Genomic DNA, 19,530 nt, shown 5'->3' on the forward strand with positions numbered 1-19,530 from the left:
TTCAGAGAAATGCTGCCAAACTTTAACAAACCTCTAATGAGTTGCAGTTTTCAGAGACTCAAAACTTGGCCAAATTCAGGTGGATTTTCACATGGATGGCAAAAGGCACATCCCTTATGCTAATGTAACACCTCTGCCAAATTTCAAGTCTCTGTACCAAAGCATGGAGATGTTAGAGCTTCTCTCACTGAAATGGTTTGTATCAACTTTTTTAACATGGACATACAACATTTTTTTTCTCTAACGTCATTCTCAGAAATAGTTGAATCATTTTGCTGAAACTTTACAAAAATATTTAGACCAAGCCAGAGATCTGGCATGGAAAATTTCAGCCTTACCAGTTAAAATTTGGAAAAATTATAAGTAACTGAATACAGGGTCTTGTAATGTAAAGTGTCAGGCAACTTTAACTCACAACTCTATAATATCCATTTTAGAGATGAGGAGAATCCTAATACTGTTATCTATATCGTGGCACTGATACAACTCTCTCTTCTTCTCCCCTATCTATAATATAACTGTGCAGTCACATAAATTTGCATAATCAAAATAAATATATTTCAGACAGAAGGCGTTACTGGTAGTGTTTTGTTCTGCTCTTCATTTCCCCTTGAGTACTGTAGTATGAGCAGCATTTACACCAGTATTGTTTTTCCCCCGGTGTTGTTATATAAAAGATAAAACATTCATTTCTTTATAGTTTTGTCATTGATGGCTGTCATAATCTGACTCATAATTTATAACACTTTCCTATTTTGCCTCATGAAATGCAGATTTGACCCCTCCTAATGTAGGTACTGTATTTAGTACTTTTCTATACTCCGTAAATGTATTTGTCCTGAAATCTTTTTGATTTTTCTATTACTATAACCACTTCTGTCCTTTTCTCCTGGTTGGTTTTGCATTGTTCTTACACTGCTATCTTTGTTTTAATATGCCGTCACAATCATGAAAAACACAGATATAACATAATGCATTTATAACATGGGGGCAAGTCTTCCTCAATTCAATACAAATGCCATCTAGCTTCTTTCAGTGGAATTACCCACACAATTCTCTTGAATTACCCACCCAGTGGGAGTGGGACCCTTCCAAGATCCAGGATCTAATGCCTAGGAAAAGTTGGCTGGAGGGTAGTTGAAACTTTAACTATACACCTACAGGAAAGGCTTCACTTTCCTGCTTTAAATTCTTCCCCTTCCTACTAGTGATTATTTCCCCATGAAAGAGCAGAGTGTAGTCATCCCTGTCCTTTCCTGTCTTGTTTGAGTTTAAGTTAATGAAAGCTGGCTGAGCATTAATTCTGTCCTCCTTTCCATGTATTGGATAATGCTTAATCTCTGTGGTGATCTGCATGTATAGGGACAAAGGACAGGCCCTTTCAAGGTGCTCTTCTTCCCATATAAAACTGCAGAGAAGAAAAGCACTGACCCCCATAGTTGCATGACCTTTATTGGGCTACTGCTTTTTTGCATTGTGCCCTCTGGGAGTGGGATCTGTCAGGAAAGTAAAACAACTGGGGGCAGGGCTTCCATTTCTCATAGAAGGCTGAGTCCTAGAAATCTCTGTCCAATGAAACATCGCCCATCCATGTTCCCCCCAGTATGCTTTTTGTCTCCGCTGTGGTGTCACTGCCTGGCCAACTGGCAGCTCATACTCCTTCCATGGGCTGTTAAAGCCACAGAGAGGAAATTATTTCTACTCAGAGCAATAGTAACTTATGTAGCAAATTTCACCAAAAGTTCTGCTGCGCTGAGAGAGAACTGTACCATGCTAAATAGCTATTCCTTGGACACCTATGACCATCTTCTTGGCTACTTCTCACTCAGCTGCCTAGTACAGTGGTGTCAGAGAGGAGAGAAGTGGCTGTGTGATATGAGGAAAGCTATCTCATAACCATCTTTCTCCTCTGGATGGCTCCATGCCCCATTTCTGTGGGTTTTCCATTATTTGACGTTCTTTTGCACCATGTAGCAGAATATATGACCCCACAGTTGTTCACAAGATATTTTTTGAACAAGAAAATGGAAAAATGGCTGGTCAGTTTTCAGCCATCTGGAAAACTTAAGAATTCTTATGTGATGCATCATAAAGGATCTTTTTTAGAGTGGCATATTAAATATAGTAAGCTATTTTTAGTTCCTGAATTCCTACTAGTCAGAACTGCACTTTTCAACTTGCACGCTATTGCTCCTATTTGTCTAGTTTGGATTCTTTTGGCAGTGTTCAGCATGCTCTTTAAGATTCTCAGTGTGAGTGGAGTTGCTCAATATTTCCTTTAGTATCTATGTTTCCTTAGTATGTTTTCCTGGAAGCATTTGGCTTTTGTCTTGGGAATGGACCAATGTCCTACATTTCAGTCAGGGATTGATTTTTAGTTACCCCAAACTAACTAAGATCGATAGGTCTTAAAATCTCCACTAATCCAAAAAGGGATTTAGGTCCAGAATATATCATTTCTATTCTCCTTAAATTAGTACTTGTCAGCTTGCCAGAAGCTGGGAGTGGATGACAGTTGGTGGACTACTTGATGATTGCCTGTTTTGTTCATTCCCTGTGAAGCACCTGGCATTGGCCACTGTCGGAAGACAGGATACTGGGCTAGATGGACCATTGGTCTGACTCAGTATGGCCGTTCTTATGTTCTTAATATATAGTCTTTCTAGTTTTGAGTATTTTTAACAGAAAAATATTGGAAAGTTTTAAATAAATATCCTGTTGTACAATCAAATTGTTTAGGCCTAATCTGGCAACTTTTTGGCATCCTTTAGCCTCCCACCTAGTCCTTCAACTATGAAATTGACAAGAAATGATGACAGAAATGCAGGGAGTGGGTTGAGTGTTAAAATAGTTTCCATTTTGTTTTGTTTTAACACACATTTATCAATAAATGCTTCTTCTTTTTTTGGGTAGGTTTTTATTAGTAAACATCAGTTTGAAAGTGAAACCAGGAATACTGAATTACACATGACTGAAAGACCCCAAAACTTAAAAAATCTGCTATAGAATGAAAGTCTTGTAAGTTTCCAATGTGCCTAAAATTAATCCCAATACTAATTACAATTAGAGTGGGTTGGAACATTTTTGACTAAAGGTAGTTTGTCGGAATACATTGTATCATTGAAGCTGATACATTTTACAGAGATGTATCATTTCTGACAACATTTTAATTGACAGGTTTCTGAGATCCGGGGCTCTCTTGCCACTGCTGACTGGAGAGACACCTGAATAAAAAAACTGACCTTTTTAATCTGATGATGGTCGTTTTGACACAATTCCATTTTGCAAAAACATTTGAAAGGTGTTGATTTTGTTCCAGTGGAGAATGAAAACAAATTTCAAAACCTCAAAAGTTGTTGCAAAATGGAATTGTCCTCCGTCCAGCTCTAATTACAAGACCAAATGAGATTCTTCTGCTGTTGTTTAACCTAGTTTGAACAAACTCAGTAACATTAACTATTAAGAAACAAACAAAATGTAAATCAAAGCTTCGTTCAGATGCTGCTGCATTCAAGTTCTGTGACTATCACTCTTCCACTGTTTCAGGATAGTTCATCTCTCTTAAATAAAAACATCCCTGAGCGGGGAGAAAAAGCTGTAACTTGTGTCCTGCGGATCATCATCCTAATAGAATAATAAGTATTTTCCAGGCACACATTTTCATCTTAAGTGTTTCTTATTGTTATTTCTTAAATGTGCTATTTATTGAAAAGCAAATGGCATGTGCTGTATTATATCATAAATAGTGTAACACAGATGTTTAATGAAAAGGTACACAAGGAAAAGTATTATAATACCAGGTACTTCCTGGTCAATAAAAAGGATGAGTGAGAGAGGAAGTTGGGAAATAAGAGTGCACATGGGAAGCGTAGCTCCACAAGTAGTAGGGAAAAACCAGTAGCCTGGCAAATCATTCTGTCAGAGTGGGAAAGTAGCCTTATTGATGATAGGTACTAGTCATCAAGGTAAATAAGGACAATTCAAATCTGTGGAAAGCGCAGATTTGTTTTTCCACAGAATTTTCTGGATTCCCCAGAAGCAAAGTTGCCATTTAAAACTTCAAGAAGCATTTAGCCCTCTTGGTTGGGAAGACATCTTAACCAATGCAATGCTGTCATATTGAGTCTGCAGCCATGCAAACTGAAAAAATGAGGTCTATTGCACTGGAAAAGTCTCTCAAGGGAAAAGATCATGTCTCCAGTGCTTTGAGCTCCTGCTGGGGAAGTACTGTATGTAGAAGCAGAAAATACTGGGGTTCTCTGGAGAGAGGACAGAAGTTGTACTGTCTTTAAGAGATTAAGATACCATGACAATAGGTGCTCTAGAAATACCTTTGACAGACAGATGCCACATAAAACAGATTTAAACATGCTGTTTATCACAGTATCAATCAAACTAGCTTCTAGTGGATTTCACTTGATCATTAACATTGCTATTACTCCTCAGCACTTGCTCCACAATACAAATCTTAAATGTCTAAAATACAAACCAATAATATGTCCGATATTGTATTGTATGGAAAAACATTTTTATAGAAAATATATTCCCCAAGTCTTCCCTGTGATGTGTCTGGCCTTATGCCCAGAATCCGGAGATCTTGAGTGTGTCAGGACTTTCTCCATCCCTTGGCCAATAGAGATTACTCCTATAGAAAAGTTTCAGAGTAGCAGCCGTGTTAGTCTGTATCCGCAAAAATAACAGGAGTACTTGTGGCACCTTAGAGACTAACAAATTTATTAGGTACACATATTTTCAAGAAAAAAACTAGCACAGGAACTATTCAGAATAACTTTTGGTGGTGTATGCGTATAAATGATTTAAACCTGGCCTTTTAAAACATCTTCTCCAAGTCATTAATATGGATTACATCTATTGCTATAGGAGAAAGTAAGGAAGAGAGGACATTCCGGAACTGGATGAATTCTCTGGGTGTAAGCCCATATATTAACCACTTGTACAGGTAAAACTTTGAATTCTGATTTTTATTTATTTAGTCATTAGCTCTTTTAGATGCAATTAAATAGACATTTATGTCTCACTGGAAAACCCCACAAAAACAATATCCAGAAAGTGAAGCTGCATTTCCAACAGAACTATAAATAATAGAAAACAGCATTACTTAATATTTTTTTAAAAAGCAAAAATCAAGTAGTGAGCCTATTGCAGTGAGTTTGCAAGTAGAGCACTGGCTAGTCTAAAACATTTGGTTTGGGTGTTACCTAGAACCTGATACGGAATGTCAGGAATTAAGATAAGATAAGTGTTAATTGTTCGAGAGAAAAGGATTTCATAATATACAGCAAGTAAAACATGTTATGAGAATTAGTGTTGACTATTAAATGATAAGAGTAAATGTCAGATATGTCAGGAAATTTACATCCAACTCTGACACTTTTCTCTGGTCCCATAGCATAAGCAATTGTTGTGGGGTGGATGACTACACTATGACATGATGATTAAAAGAGTTGTTGTTTCCAGCACCTCAGATCTTCCATTACTGTTACCACCAGTGGATCTGTATTGGTAGTAGCTCCAGGAGGAAGTCTTGGGCAAAAAGTCTACCCAATACAAACCCTTTGTGTGCTTCCATTTATTCATCTGTAAAAAGGATATAATAATATTTAAACTATCTCAAAAGGATTTTGGTGAGACTTAAGGTTTATAAAAGACTTTTGAGATCCTTGGATGAAAGAAACTAGAAAGTACAAAATATTATTCATTGTTTCAGTAAGTGATGTAGGCAATTAAGATCATTTCTGAACTAACAGGGAAAATATAGATACTGATATAGTAGACTGGGAGGAGTTGCAGGTGGTGTGATCATGGTAGGCTCACAGGGCTAACCTCCACTCATTTCACAGTAATATCTGCAAGCTAACTAGAAAGGTATTGCTGGCTTCCTTCAAATAGTTAAGATCTGCTTGTACTTTTTCATACTCTGTTGCATCCAAGCTGATTTGCTAAACCTTCACATTCACCTAAAAAGAACCAAATCTTGGAAGGTACACTTAACACTGACAAGGATTTCCTCCCTCTGCTATGTCTCACAGAGACTAACTATAGCAGACATTTTTATATTTATTCTTTTACTAGTTTAAATAGGAACTTTTGTACTCAGGGAATCTTCAAATATATAGGGGGTTAAAAAAATTAAATCCACTTTTCTGACATTTCTCATCATTTTTGAACTTGTGCTGCGCAGGGAGTTAGTTCATATCCAAGCAAATTGAAAATGTAATATAGCGAGCAACAATGATGTGTATATGTTTAAATGTTGTTGGTAAAACCAGATTCCATGTGTTCATGCTACTAGGATTCATTGGGCCATTTTGTTTTATAACTCATATAAAGTGAGGTTGTCTATAGTATAGATTGTTTTAAAATGGACAATAACAACTAATGACTAATTTCCAAATGTAGGTCTGTTTAAAAAAATAGGAATGCTACTTATAATGGGGAAAATAATAGTTTTCTTAACTCTATTCTTACTCAAAGACTATTTTTGCTTAATCTTTCTAACTATGTTCACCTATGGACAGAAACCAAGCATGGAGAATTTCAGCCTTGAATGTTTCAGAAAGATCTGAACAACTTAAAATGGAGGATTTTAATGGCAACTGTTTGGCAACCTTAACTATTAGTGGTTGCTTCCCTACCACCAGCTATAAATTCAATATCTAGGGACAGTCAGTGGTCCTGCCTATTCAGTGAGAGTTGTGAGAATAACAAAATTGTGAAATTAATTTAACTTATGGGAGGGATCAACCAATGGAAGGTATAAATGTGGAGAAACCTGTTCCAAGACTGGTGCAGGGTTTTGTTTTGTTTTTTATTTATGTGAGTGGAATTTCTTTTTTGAACTCTCTCATCTGTTCATTTTCAGGGGTCTCATATTCTTGTTAATATACTTAAAAAGCACTCTCAATTGTTTTTCTGCTGCTTTGATCTAGTGACCTTGCTGATGCTTTAGTGATCTTCCAGCTGTATGAAATGATTCGTGTGCCAGTCGAATGGAACCATGTTAACAAACCTCCGTATCCTGCACTTGGTGGTAACATGAAAAAAGTCAGTAAATATTCTGTGGTGCATTCCAGTTATAAGGGACACCTGCTACTGCATTGTATTGTATCATCTTGAATTGTGTGATCTTGTGTCCCTGGACTGTTAGCTCTTAGTTAAATTGGCCATATATTTCAGTTTTACTGAGACAATCCTGCTTAAAAGTACCCTGGGGTATTTTCCCAAGGAAGAAGGAGTATTTTTGCTATATGTATCTTCTTGGTTTTTACACACATCACTTTTTGGTAGTATGAGAAGCTGGGAAAATTCATTTAATTTATGAATGCTAGTCTATGCTGTATGAGTTCTGCTCAGTATAGTACACTTGAGTTACTTCAGAAACTAACATTTGTTCACATTAGAATCCTTGTGAAAAGTAAAAGATCATGACCTAGATATTGGATGAGCGGGTTAATGTGGGGGATGTTCCCTCACAGTGCAATTTTACATCAGGCTGTATGAGTTTGTACAGGCCTTGCAAAATCTAGGGGTTCTGGTCAGTTATATGATTATGGAAACACCAAAAATGGAGACCAAGTGTATTGATTAGCTGTTATTTAAACTAGTCTGTAAAGATTTTGTATGCTAAATATAAAAAAGACTCACTCTGATTGTTTAGGATTCATATTCATAGATTTTTAAGGCAGAAAGGACCATTATGATTGGAGTATGGTCAAGTGAGAACTCCTTTTTTCCACGTACATTGGCAGTTTTAGATTACAACACAGGATGCATTCACTTAGATTCATTTATAACAGACACATTTATTTTATATTTTAGAATCTCAGCATCTATAATTAGGATCTTACATTTTACAGTGAATCCCATAACCCTTCTCCAAGTTCCTACGGCTGGGTCTGTCTTTTCCTTATTTTCTCTATGATCCAGACTCAGCCTTGATGTACGCAAGTGCAACTTCATTGACTTCAGTGGAGATGCAGCAGCTTACACCAGGTGTCACTTTGACTCCATGTGCTCAGCTCTGTCAGAGAGAGAATGCAAATGTAATGTTTTCATCAGGGGTGCTGGAACAATTTTTATAGTGTGGGTGCTGAGAGTCATTGAACCAAAGTGTAAACCCTGTATATAATGGAACCCCCTTCAAGCCAGGGGGTGCTGCAGCACCCCCCTCACCCCTAGTTCCAGCACCTATCGTTTTCATTCATTCAACTGGGAATGAGATTGTCACAGGAATCTTAAAAATTTGTATTTTGATCTTCAAAAATGGTGCAGCAGTATAATGACTTAAAAGTAGTTCTGAAAGAGTTAATAGACCTTACATGGTCCCCAGTCTCAGCATGGGTAACATTGGGACAAGATCGCTCAAAATATTATTAAGCCTATATGTGATATTAATATATTTTATACCGATAAAGTTTAAACATTTCATTTTTAGATTGAGAATTGTAATTATGCAGTGGAAATTGGGAAGACAAAGGCCAAATTCTCCCTGGTTGGTATTGCTGGACAGGACCTAAATGATGGCAATGCAACTCTGACCTTGGCATTGGTGTGGCAGCTGATGAGAAGGTGAGGAGTTTTTAAAATTGTTATATGCATGAAGAGCATAATGGTATCCACACAAAACCATCACAAGTTAGTCAGTTTTTTGTACCCAGACTGCAAATTTGTTCATAATCTAAGGGCTAAATTCCCCTGTCTACAGTGAAGACTGAAATATTTGGACCTAGAAATTATAGAAATATACAGTGTGCTGCAGTGAAATACTCATTGTTGCTGTCCTCTGTATGAATTAATGCTACAGGAAGTATTAAAGAGGGACAGTAGTCCTCCCCGTTTAAGACTGAAACCTAGCCTTTTGTACTGTATTAAATTAAATCAAGACATATTTCATTAACACCAAATTAAAATAATAATTTTGTGGATTAAAGCAGAATCTAAATAATTTCAGTTCAAATTCTTGTTGAAGTAATTATCTTGATTTTGAAATCAAAAGTAGTAATAGAGCTTGTTTATATTCTTAACATTTTTAATTATTTCAATTCAACAGAAAAATCTTGGCTTTTTGTAAATTAAGAACCACCATCAATGATGACAGGTCCAAAATTTCCCCTATCCCATAAAGTACTTATGTATTGGCTTTCTGAAAATATCAACACCTAGAAATAAGGCAGCAACACTGCCAACAGTCCTTGTTGGAGCTATGGCAGTTTATACCACCCAAAGATTTGTCCCGTATTATGGAACTGTGTAAAACTGCAAAAATACTGAGTGTACAACAAATAGTGAACCAACTGTGATGGGTTCCCCCAGGGGTGCCACCTGGAACTGGGGTACTACTGAGCCCTCTGACCCACCAGCCTGGGCTCTCTCTCACACTGTGCTGCTGTGACAAGCTGCAATGCCCTCCAAGCTTGCACTTTCACCAGCATTCACACAGGTAGGGATACACCCAACTGCAGTTACATGCAGGCTTTCTAACCACCAGCCTCCCAGCCTACGACCCCAGAGCAGTACTGTCCTGCCCTGGTCAAATCTGGCTGGGTTTAATATCCAGTCCGCCTCTCCCTCAATGTGAAGAGGACCATGCACACTTGTAACCAAGCTGAGATTTTCCCCAGAAACCTTAGTCAAATGCACACTGGTTTGGATTAAAACATAAAATAAATTTATTAACTACAAAAATATAGATTTTAAGTGATTATAAGTGATAGCAAACACATCAAAGCAGATTACATAGTAAATAAACAAAAATGCAAACTGATCTTAACATACTAGATAGGTAGGATATGAATTAGCAAATTTTCACCCTGAGTGATAAACGGGCTGGCAGATTCTTAACGTACAAGCTGCCTTTGCTTTGCAGCTTGGGTTTCTCAGGTTTTCATACACAGTCTATAAATCCCTCTAGCTTGGGACCATCACTTCCCCCAGTTCAGTCTTTGTTCTTCAGGTGTTTCCAGGTGTGTTGTTGTAGGGAGAGTGAGGTACCATCATTATGTCATTTCCCCCATTTATATCTTCTTCCCACTTGCTGGAAAGCTCTTTTGCTGTGACCTGGGTCGAACAGTTCCCATTGTGTAGTGTTATCTCAGAGAGGTTTCTACACAGATCTGGGGTAATCCTTGTGCTTGTGTGCATTTCCTCAATAAGCCATTAACATGGTTTGACCTTTTTAATGTTGTACCTGAAAGGCTGCTTGTGGGTGTTTTCAACCTCACAATATGTTTCAGTAACACATACATAGCCAGACTTCATAACTTCACATACGATGATAGCACATACAATCCAACAAGATATTAATGTCTATCAGATCAAGACTTTTAGAATGATACCTCGCAAAGCATACTTTGTGCAAAACATATCCTAATTATCTGACAGTGGTGAATAAGGGGGTGCCAGCGTGTCACACCAACTATTGGGACAAAATGAAAATTCTCCATGAGATCAAAGTTCTCTTGGATATCTCTCCTTAAGATGATCCTATTTCTACTTAAACAGATATTCCTGAATGTTTTTTCTTGTGCAATTTTATGTATTGGCTGGTAATGGAAATCTGGAAATGTCCCGGCATTACATATTTGAAATTCAGAATTTTCACAGTGTACCATTATTGAAGAACTGGTTTATGGACTAAGAAATAATGACAAGAATTAAAAAAGTCATAGTTTCAAAAAACCCAGCAAACCAAAACAAACACCATAGGTGCCAACTCCATGGGTGTTCCAGGGCTGGAGCACCCACAGAAAAAAAATTAGTGGCAGCAGCTCCCCCCCCCCCCCCAGTGCTGCCTGCCTGCCTGCTGCCCCACCGATCAGCACCCCCCTCCCTCCCAGCGCCTCCTGCCCACTGTAATCAGCTGTTTTGCGGCATGCAGGAGGCGCTGGGAGGGAGGGGGAGCAGTGGGGAGGGGGCGTAACTGGGCAGGAAGAGGTGGGGTGGGGCGGGGCAGGAAGAGGCAGGGTGGGGGGCAGGACCTGGGGTGGAGCGAGGGTGGAAAGAGGCGGGATGGGGATGGGGCGGATGCAGGAAGAGGCGGGGTGGGGGTGGGGGCTTGGTTAAAGGGGTGGGGTGGGAGCGGGGCCTGGGGTGGAACGGGGGAGGAATCCGGCGCCTATGACAAACACCATCCTTGGACAGCATTAATGCTATAAAGTAGATTATTTATTTCACTTTACTCCCCATTTCCCTTATTGTATGGAGCAGCGATTCACTCTGGTGGATCCCAAAGCAAGACTGAGATCTATGTTTGTGAAATCAAAGTCCTCCTAGTAGATCTAGCAGGAAATTCTACAATATCTTGTATAATAATTTCAACTTTTTTTTATAAAAGAAAAATGTGATTCTAAGCCACAAAAACTGGCAGAGAGATTCAGGGCAGTGTATTTACACGACTTTTATTTAACTTTTTAAAGTGATTAGAGGTCAAGTTGTTATACCATTTAATTTCACCAAATGAAGTTAGTTATGATATGGTAAATAAAATATATGTAGAAAATCTGATGGTGGATAGTATGATATCTGGAATATAGTTATATTCTTGTGACAGCTAACAAAATATTTTTGAAGTAGAAAAATAGGTTACAAAAATAGCTTACAGTGTAAAATAAGATGTAAAGGTGAATGGTTTGTACATACTCCTCTTGTCCTGAAGAAATATTTTACTATCTTTTACTGCATAATATTAGGAACACAGAATAGTTCTATATTTAATTTTTAGAGTCAAACACTGTTTTCTTTTGGTTACAGGTATACTCTTAATGTACTATCAGACCTTGGAGAGGGGGAAAAAGTAAACGATGAAATTATTATTAAATGGGTAAATCAAACTCTTGCAAATGCAAACAAGAAAACCTCAATTACCAGCTTCAAGGTAATCAAGAGTCTATATCAGGACAGAAGACAAGTAAATCAATCTGATATGGGCTTTTTAAAGGGACAGTGCTATATAGGTTAGGTTCAACATTGGCTCTACCTTCAATTGGCATAATCTGATAAAAGAATGTCTTTGGGATTCTATCTTCAAAAATGTTCCACAACTCTTGTGATAAGAAATTAAAAGCAAAATCAAATGACAGTTACTGCTTATCTAAGATTATAAAGCCAAATTATTTTCAATTTTTTATTTTTATTTTGTCAATTTTTATTTTATTTTTAATTTGTCAATAATTTTCCATGTGCCAGTGTGGCTAACTAGACACTTCCCTGATTTGCCTGTGCAAATATGGAGGTTTGGGCACTCTGAGATTTATGGATACAAATATAGAGTACAATTCTGAAAATGTATCTTGTTTTGAAATAATTTCTCAGCACTTTTGAAATATTTCAGCCCTTTGAAACTATTTTCTCCTGTGCTGTAGCAGAACAGCAGAGGGAGCACAAGTTAACCACAAACTGTAGTCACCGATTTGTGCTGACACCTCTACGAATGCACAGCAGACCTAACAAAACAGATCAATGTCAGCTTGTACTTTGTAAAAACACAGGGGAAATATATTTGCCAAATAGAAAAGGAGAAAATTGATAGAAAAAGTTTATCCTTCTGCATTTAATACACATCTGCCCAATCACTCAAGAGTGTCTTTATCTCTCTCTTTTGAAATGATAGATTGATAACCACACTTGCACATCAGTATAACCCCACTATAAGCATGCAACTTCAATGCACACTTTCAAAGATTTAGGCATCTATGCTGGCCACGGGAGGAGATGAAGAGCCAAGCTATTTAAATATTTGAGATCTCACTATGTTGTGCAACACAGTTATTCAAGGATTTCGCTCAACAAAATGGCCAATTTTCATTTAAACCAGTGTAAATCAGTAATAACACTGGTATAAATCAGGTGTAAATGAGAAGAGAATCTGGCCCATTATCTTCATTAATAAACTCTTGTTAAAAATTGATTGGTCCGACAATGGTAAGTCATAAAAATTACTGAAAAGTATTTTTTCAGTGTCTCATTTTAGATCTAGGGAAATATTACTTGATATATTCCCCCCCTTCACTTAAAAAAAATACTGACTGTTCTATATACACATGCATCAGTAAGAATAATTAGACATTTATTATTTGGATTTTTCTTCAGTCTTCGGTTTCCAACAAAACCAAATAGCATGCATGTATAGACTAGAGAGGGTCATGGGTCACTGAAATTCATTATAGACCATTAAAGTAGAACCATGCTGGATTGGCAACAGCCCAAGTAATTAGAATTACAGAGATTTTTTGACCTCTGAATTTGGGGAGACATACGTCAGCTTAATCTTCTCAAATAAACTAATGAAGTGCTATGATTAAATGCACAGATTCTGGTGGCACTATGAGAATTGGAGTGAACTGGAAACCTTAGGTTTAATCTGGTTGGTGAGGGCAGGCACATCACTTGGATTATGTGATGAGCTTTTAGGGAATGGAGCCAACTGCTTCCCGGCTTTCGCACCTCCTGCTGATTGATCTCTTGACTCATCTTGCACTAGGCTGCTCATCTGCTGTAACAGTTGGACGGAAGCAAATGCAGCAGAGGCACCTGCTATTTTAAGGTTAAGAGGAAGCACATCTTAGAAACAAAATTCTCAAAGTACCATCTGAATTCTAGAAATAGACAGACTAGGCCATAAACTGGCAGCAGGAAATAGTTCCATTAGGAGAAAGGGGAAAAGATGAAAATACTCATGTACACTGAAATGTTATTCAGGCAATAACTTTCTGATTTTTTAAAAGAAGCTTTAACAGTATTTGGACTGCTTAGGACTCCTTTCAAAGCTTGGTCATTTATTTATACATAGGGGAAAATAGCTTATTACCTTGGAAATAGGAGAGAACTCTGAAAAGTAGGGCAAGAAGTAAAACAGCAATATGGGGAATGATGTTCTCGCTTCTTATACAAGTGGAGGGAAGAAAACAACTGCACATGTGAGGTGTATGTTTGGGCATGGAGGGCTAGACAGAGACATCAGCTATGCTGCTTTCCGCATCTCCACAGCAACACTGTAATGGGGCACTGCTAGCTGGTGAGGAACAATGCCTTGATGTGGCACGATCCCCTGGGGATGGGGGACTAAAGTCCATAGCAAATTGGTGCAGCTGTTACTGTTGGTTTGACAAGCGTTAACTCCTCTACATGGCATTAATATTTAATGAATGGACAATGCATGGTTGTAGGTGGGAAGTCAGACCACAGCATAAGATGATTGTTTCCGGAGTGAAACAGAAGATTTGATAACTGCACAGGAAGGGTTGAACTTGGCAAGTGTGTAGGGGTCAGTGAGGGTTGACCCTGACTTTTCCATTATATAATTGCATGACATGTCATAGAAAAATATAACATGAAGTTGAAAGTTGCACCTTTGAAGAAAAGATTAGGGAGCAGCTCTTCCACCCCAGTGGCAGCTCCAGGGGCCTGTCACAGTGTCTGCTCCACTCACTGCAGTGGCACCTCCTTGTGGTGTATCTGGGGATTAACTCGCCACTTGAGATTTCTCAGCCCTTTGTCCCAATTTCTCACTCTGCAGCCTCCTACTCCTTTCTCTCAACCCTGAGAGTGACTGCTGAAACTCTTCCCACCCCTTCTGCTCTTCTCTCACTGGTTTTATACAAGCCCAGCCTCATCCTGCCCTGCTGGGCTTCAGGTTCAGTTAGGATTGTATATCTCTCTTCCCCCACCCAGCTCACCCACGTGTAGCCCACCCTGTCAAATAGCCCCTTCTGAGCCAATTTTGATCCCTTCATGGGATGGTGTGGGGTCAAGATCCCATCACAGGGCCATAAAGCTAGCTCACCTGGTCAACTGCGGCTGTTCCCTATGTTAGGAATGACCAGATGACATAAACTTGAGGGCATGGCTTGAGTGCCAGTAAGCTCTATCAACCCCTAGCTGCCAGAACTGTCTTTGGGGATGCTGGCAGCCAGGCACAAATTAGAGCAGCCCTGAGGACATCTTTGCCTTTGTCATGCTGTCTAGAGTGGGTCACGATCATGAGTGCCTGCCTCCGGACAGACTGTCAAGAAAGCTGTGCAGAGACCCCAAATGGGTCTAATGTTTTGTAATTAGATTTCACCAACCCGGTAACAAATGTGAACTCCTGAAGCACTATAACAGTCTAACCATGGAGTCACAGACAGTCCTCTTGGATATTCCAGTCTATCTTGCCACCCAGGCAAGCTGAACTTAGTTGGTTGCTATACAGCAAAGATCACAAAAGATTTAGTTTGCTTTAAGTCCCAAGAGACCAGTCACTTACCCCAGGTCAATTTGTACCTCAAAGCTCACACCAAAGACATTGCTTGTGGCCAATTCTGTAATGAACTAACTAAGGATTATTAACTAGGAAAAAGAAATTTAGTTTTTTTAGCATCAACAATGTGCCCAATACATAAAAATTAAAACCATGGCTGTCTTGAAGATCTTACAATCTAAAAGATCAGTCACTGCTGTTAATAACAATACTGGTGTCACTAAATGAAGCAAACTGTTCATATTTGTTTAGCAGTACCAGTTCTGAAAGAGAGAAACTATATGGATTATTAACCTGATCTTTGAAAACTCCTGCTGACTTTACCGTAAGTTTTCCACAGACAAGGAAAGCAGGATTGGGCCTTTAAGTAGTAAAAAGAGAAAATAAAGTAGAAGAATAAAGTATGATGCTATCTTTAAAAAAAAATTAGGTTGCCATAAATTTTTAGTTTGCATTATAAAAATACTACTAGGAGAATTAAAGGAAACCTATTGATTAATATTAATTAATTCATTAACTCTTTCTTTTAGGACAAATCTATTAGCACTAGTTTACCTGTACTAGATTTAATAGATGCCATTGCACCAAAAGCAATTCGTCAAGAAATGGTCAAGAGAGAAGATCTTTCTGAACAAGACAAATTGAATAATGCTAAGTAAGTGTTTAAATCATATTTTATATTTTCTTGCACAGAAATCAAGCTTCTGAATTACTGATACATCAAAAGAGAATTATATTCACCTACATTTGTTTTTTAAATATGGATAAATTACATTTTAAATGGTAAAATTTCTAGACACTTTTTCTAGCATATTGAAAATACCAAGCCAAATTCACTGCTGCTGTAAACTGGCAACTCCACTGAAGTTCTTATATTAATAGTCTGACATAGCCCCTAATAGTTAAGAAAAATAAATGCTCTAGTAGATTCAAGCAAAATAAATGTCTCAGTGCAACTGTTAATACCTATTTTCGTTCAGTCAATTACATTCATTTCCCCAACATTGAAATATTGACTGGATGTGTATATTTTACCTTTTTATCAAAATGTGTTAATAGTTATGGTATGTCTCAAAACATAGGGAATAGATACTAGTAAAATAATATTATTTTCTCTCTTGTTTTTTCAAGATATGCCATTTCAGTTGCTCGAAAGATTGGTGCTCGTATTTATGCACTGCCAGATGATCTAGTAGAAGTGAAGCCAAAAATGGTTATGACAGTGTTTGCATGCTTGATGGGAAGAGGACTGAACAAAATAAAATAATTAAGACATTTAATAAAAGTTTCTGCCATGTTAAACACGATAAATGCCTCACAGTTTACAAGATTCTGAAGTTTAGTGGATATAAAAACAGAGATAAATTTGTATGTGCAAGTATGGATATATATTCATTAATTACATTTTAATAACTTGTTTATACTAGTGAAGGTTTCATTCAAACAATTTCATATTACATGAATTATTTATGCGTTAATAGTTCTATCAGAATATGTTCATTACCGAATTAAGGTTACATTCTTGTATTGCTTTTTAAAAAATCTTGTAAATCAAGCCTGGTTCATACTGTTTTCATAGAGTGAAAAGGATCAGCAGCTTTTAAAATATGTTATTTCAGGATCTGCTGTGAATATATATTTTTGTGGGTGTTGTTTATGTGTAGTCATAGCTGTGTGAAAGTCCATTTGAACACTGTTATATTTTCCCTAAACTGAACAAGGATCAGCATCATTGCCCTATTCTCTGAAGGCCTGATCCAATTCCTGCTGAAGTCAATGAGAGTCTTGCCACTGACTTTAGTGAAGCTAGTTTGGACCTGTGATCACCATATTGTCTAGAATTTAGTGATGTTATTCATAATGTTGTTGAATCTTTCATATGGGAGTAAACACCTAAATGTATCAGATTGTTTTTTTACAAAACAACAAACTTTCATCAAAGTGAAGAATAACACTAAATAGTAAGGCAAATGTGTACCATGGACATTACTGGAAGATCTGTGTTTATATTAACCCTTGCAGCTGGAGTAAATATCTGAACTTTCATAAATTGTTGTATCAGAAAGCAATAAAGAGAGCTGGCCAGTCCAGTTTGGGGACTCAGCTTATATGTACTGCATTTTCTTTTGGAATTTTATTTTAAATGAACACGTGTATATCTATTTTTCTGTCAGAGAAGATCAATGTCATAGAAAGGGTGCCTTGATTGCAAGAAATTCTTCCTGGAAACATACAAAAAACAACACATTGCAGTATCTTCTGCACGGAGAAAGACTAATAGTTATTTGATTATGATTTTGGAAATGAGCATTTGTATTCCTTTGTCTGTACCTATAAATGTTAGCCAAACACTTATGGTACTTCAATTTTTAATAAAATTATTTTAAAAGCAGCCAAATAAGGCAGAATACTCAACTAAATACCTAGTAATTGTGGAGTGAAAAAAAAGTAAAAGCAGCCACATTGTCTCCCAAAACATGAAAACAATAAAAGCAACTAAAAGCAAGATACAAGAACAATGAACAAACAGGATTAGACTAAATATTAGTAATCTAATATCTGACACAGCATACTGACACGAAGAGGACACCTCAAACTAGATGATATTATATAAGGTGATACTGAATGGCTGTCAGAGGATTAGTGATGGGGTACAGAGCCTTTCTTTGCTTGGTGATTCATAGGGGCAATGCCCACCTGGTCCATAATAAAGCTGTTAATATTTGCCAATATTATTCTATTATTATTTCTATCCTCAGTTGCATTAGAAGACATCCAACCCATGGCCAGGGAACTGAATCTTCTGACACAAGATTTGATGCACTTAGCTTGGTTCTGGAGACAAGTTAGTTCATGGCTGGAAGTCTTTATTTAAGATAGATTGAATCTAAGTCTTTTTCGCTCAGCCTCCATACTACAGGAACTAATGCTCTACAGTACCATTATCCTTCTTCCTGAGATACACAGCTTCAAAAGTGAAAAAAATATTTTTCTGACCAGGCTTCTCTGACAACGGGTTGCTCTGTATGCCCCACTGTCTGTTATAAACTATTGCTAAACTGTCACACTAGAAAAAACATGACAGTCCTGCATGGCTCACTCCCAGGTGTGCAGAGTTACTCTGATTGTTGTGAACATGATTTCTAGGGATAACTACCTATTGATATCTGGGAGTGCCTGAAGGTCTATCCTCCAGCCTAAGGGGAGGAGCAACTGAACCTGGGGCTCAAATGATTCCGGAGGTCAATTAATAAGAAAATAGGAACCAAAGTGTAGGGAACCTGAGGGGGACACCGTGCTGCACAGGCACTGGCTTCCTCCGGGCCCTGGGGGTGCTCGAGCCTCACTCCACCCCAGGCCCCGCCCCACCAGGCCTCTTTCCCCAAACCCCCACCCTGTTTCTTCCAACCCCTGTTCCGCCCAAGCCCCCTCCCCACACCATCCCAGCTTCTTCCCACCCAGTTCCGCTCCCTCCCCCAGGCATACCAGTCCCAGCTCCTCCCTTTCCCGCCCCTTGCCTCCTGCACACCTGGGAACAGCTGATCCGGGAGCAGGGGAGGAGTTGATTGGTAGGGCCAAAGGCAGATAGGAGGCGCTAGCGGAGAGCTGGCTGCCAGTGGGTGCTAAGCACTCACTAATTTTTTTCCATGGGTGCTCTGAGCCTCCAGGGCTGGAGCACCCACAGAGTCAACGCCTATGCTGAGCAGAGAACCCCAGACAGCACCCACTGCTCCTCAAAGGGATCTAAGGAGCCAGTGGAGGCAGCCCAGAGGAATTCTGCTCAGATGCGTGATCAAAGGGAGGAAAAGCAGCAAAGAGTCCTGTGGCACCTTATAGCAGTGTTTTTCAACCACTGTTCCGCGGCACACTAGTGTGCCGCGAGATGTTGCCTGGTGTGCCGTGGGAAAAAAATATTAAACCATGCTTGAATGTCGGAACTGGTTACTAAAATTTTTGAATCCCACCACTGATGTTAAGGACTATAAATAGCTCAGAATATCAGCTTTGTGTTCAGCCAAACAGGCCCAGGTTGCGCACTGAATAAAGTATTTTATAATTTTTCATATTTCTGTTTACTTACTATTTCATAATAAAGTAATTATAAAATACTTTCTTTGTGTTTATTTGATTCCTATTCAAGAGAATTACTTTATATATAGTCAATATAGGCACAGAGTTAAATTTTTTAACATTTTCTAATGGTGGTGTGCCTCGTGATTTTTTTCATGAAACAAGTGTGCCTTTGCCCAAAAAAAGGTTGAAAAACACTGCCT

General features: G+C 38.3%; 1 protein-coding gene across 1 annotated transcript in view; it reads left to right on the plus strand.

The window, feature by feature from the left end:
• Positions 1-16,523, plus strand: part of PLS1 (plastin 1) — a 53,633-nt gene extending 37,110 nt beyond the window's left edge. The window contains exons 10-15 of the mRNA XM_065410565.1: positions 4,882-4,960; positions 6,951-7,065; positions 8,456-8,589; positions 11,770-11,893; positions 15,787-15,911; positions 16,388-16,523. Of these exons, the coding sequence (XP_065266637.1) occupies positions 4,882-4,960; positions 6,951-7,065; positions 8,456-8,589; positions 11,770-11,893; positions 15,787-15,911; positions 16,388-16,523 (713 nt within the window). The remainder of the gene's footprint in view (positions 1-4,881; positions 4,961-6,950; positions 7,066-8,455; positions 8,590-11,769; positions 11,894-15,786; positions 15,912-16,387) is intronic.
• The last annotated feature ends 3,007 nt before the right edge of the window (positions 16,524-19,530 follow it).

Source organism: Emys orbicularis, chromosome 9, assembly GCF_028017835.1.
Source record: "Emys orbicularis isolate rEmyOrb1 chromosome 9, rEmyOrb1.hap1, whole genome shotgun sequence".
Taxonomy (NCBI): Eukaryota; Metazoa; Chordata; order Testudines; family Emydidae; genus Emys; species Emys orbicularis.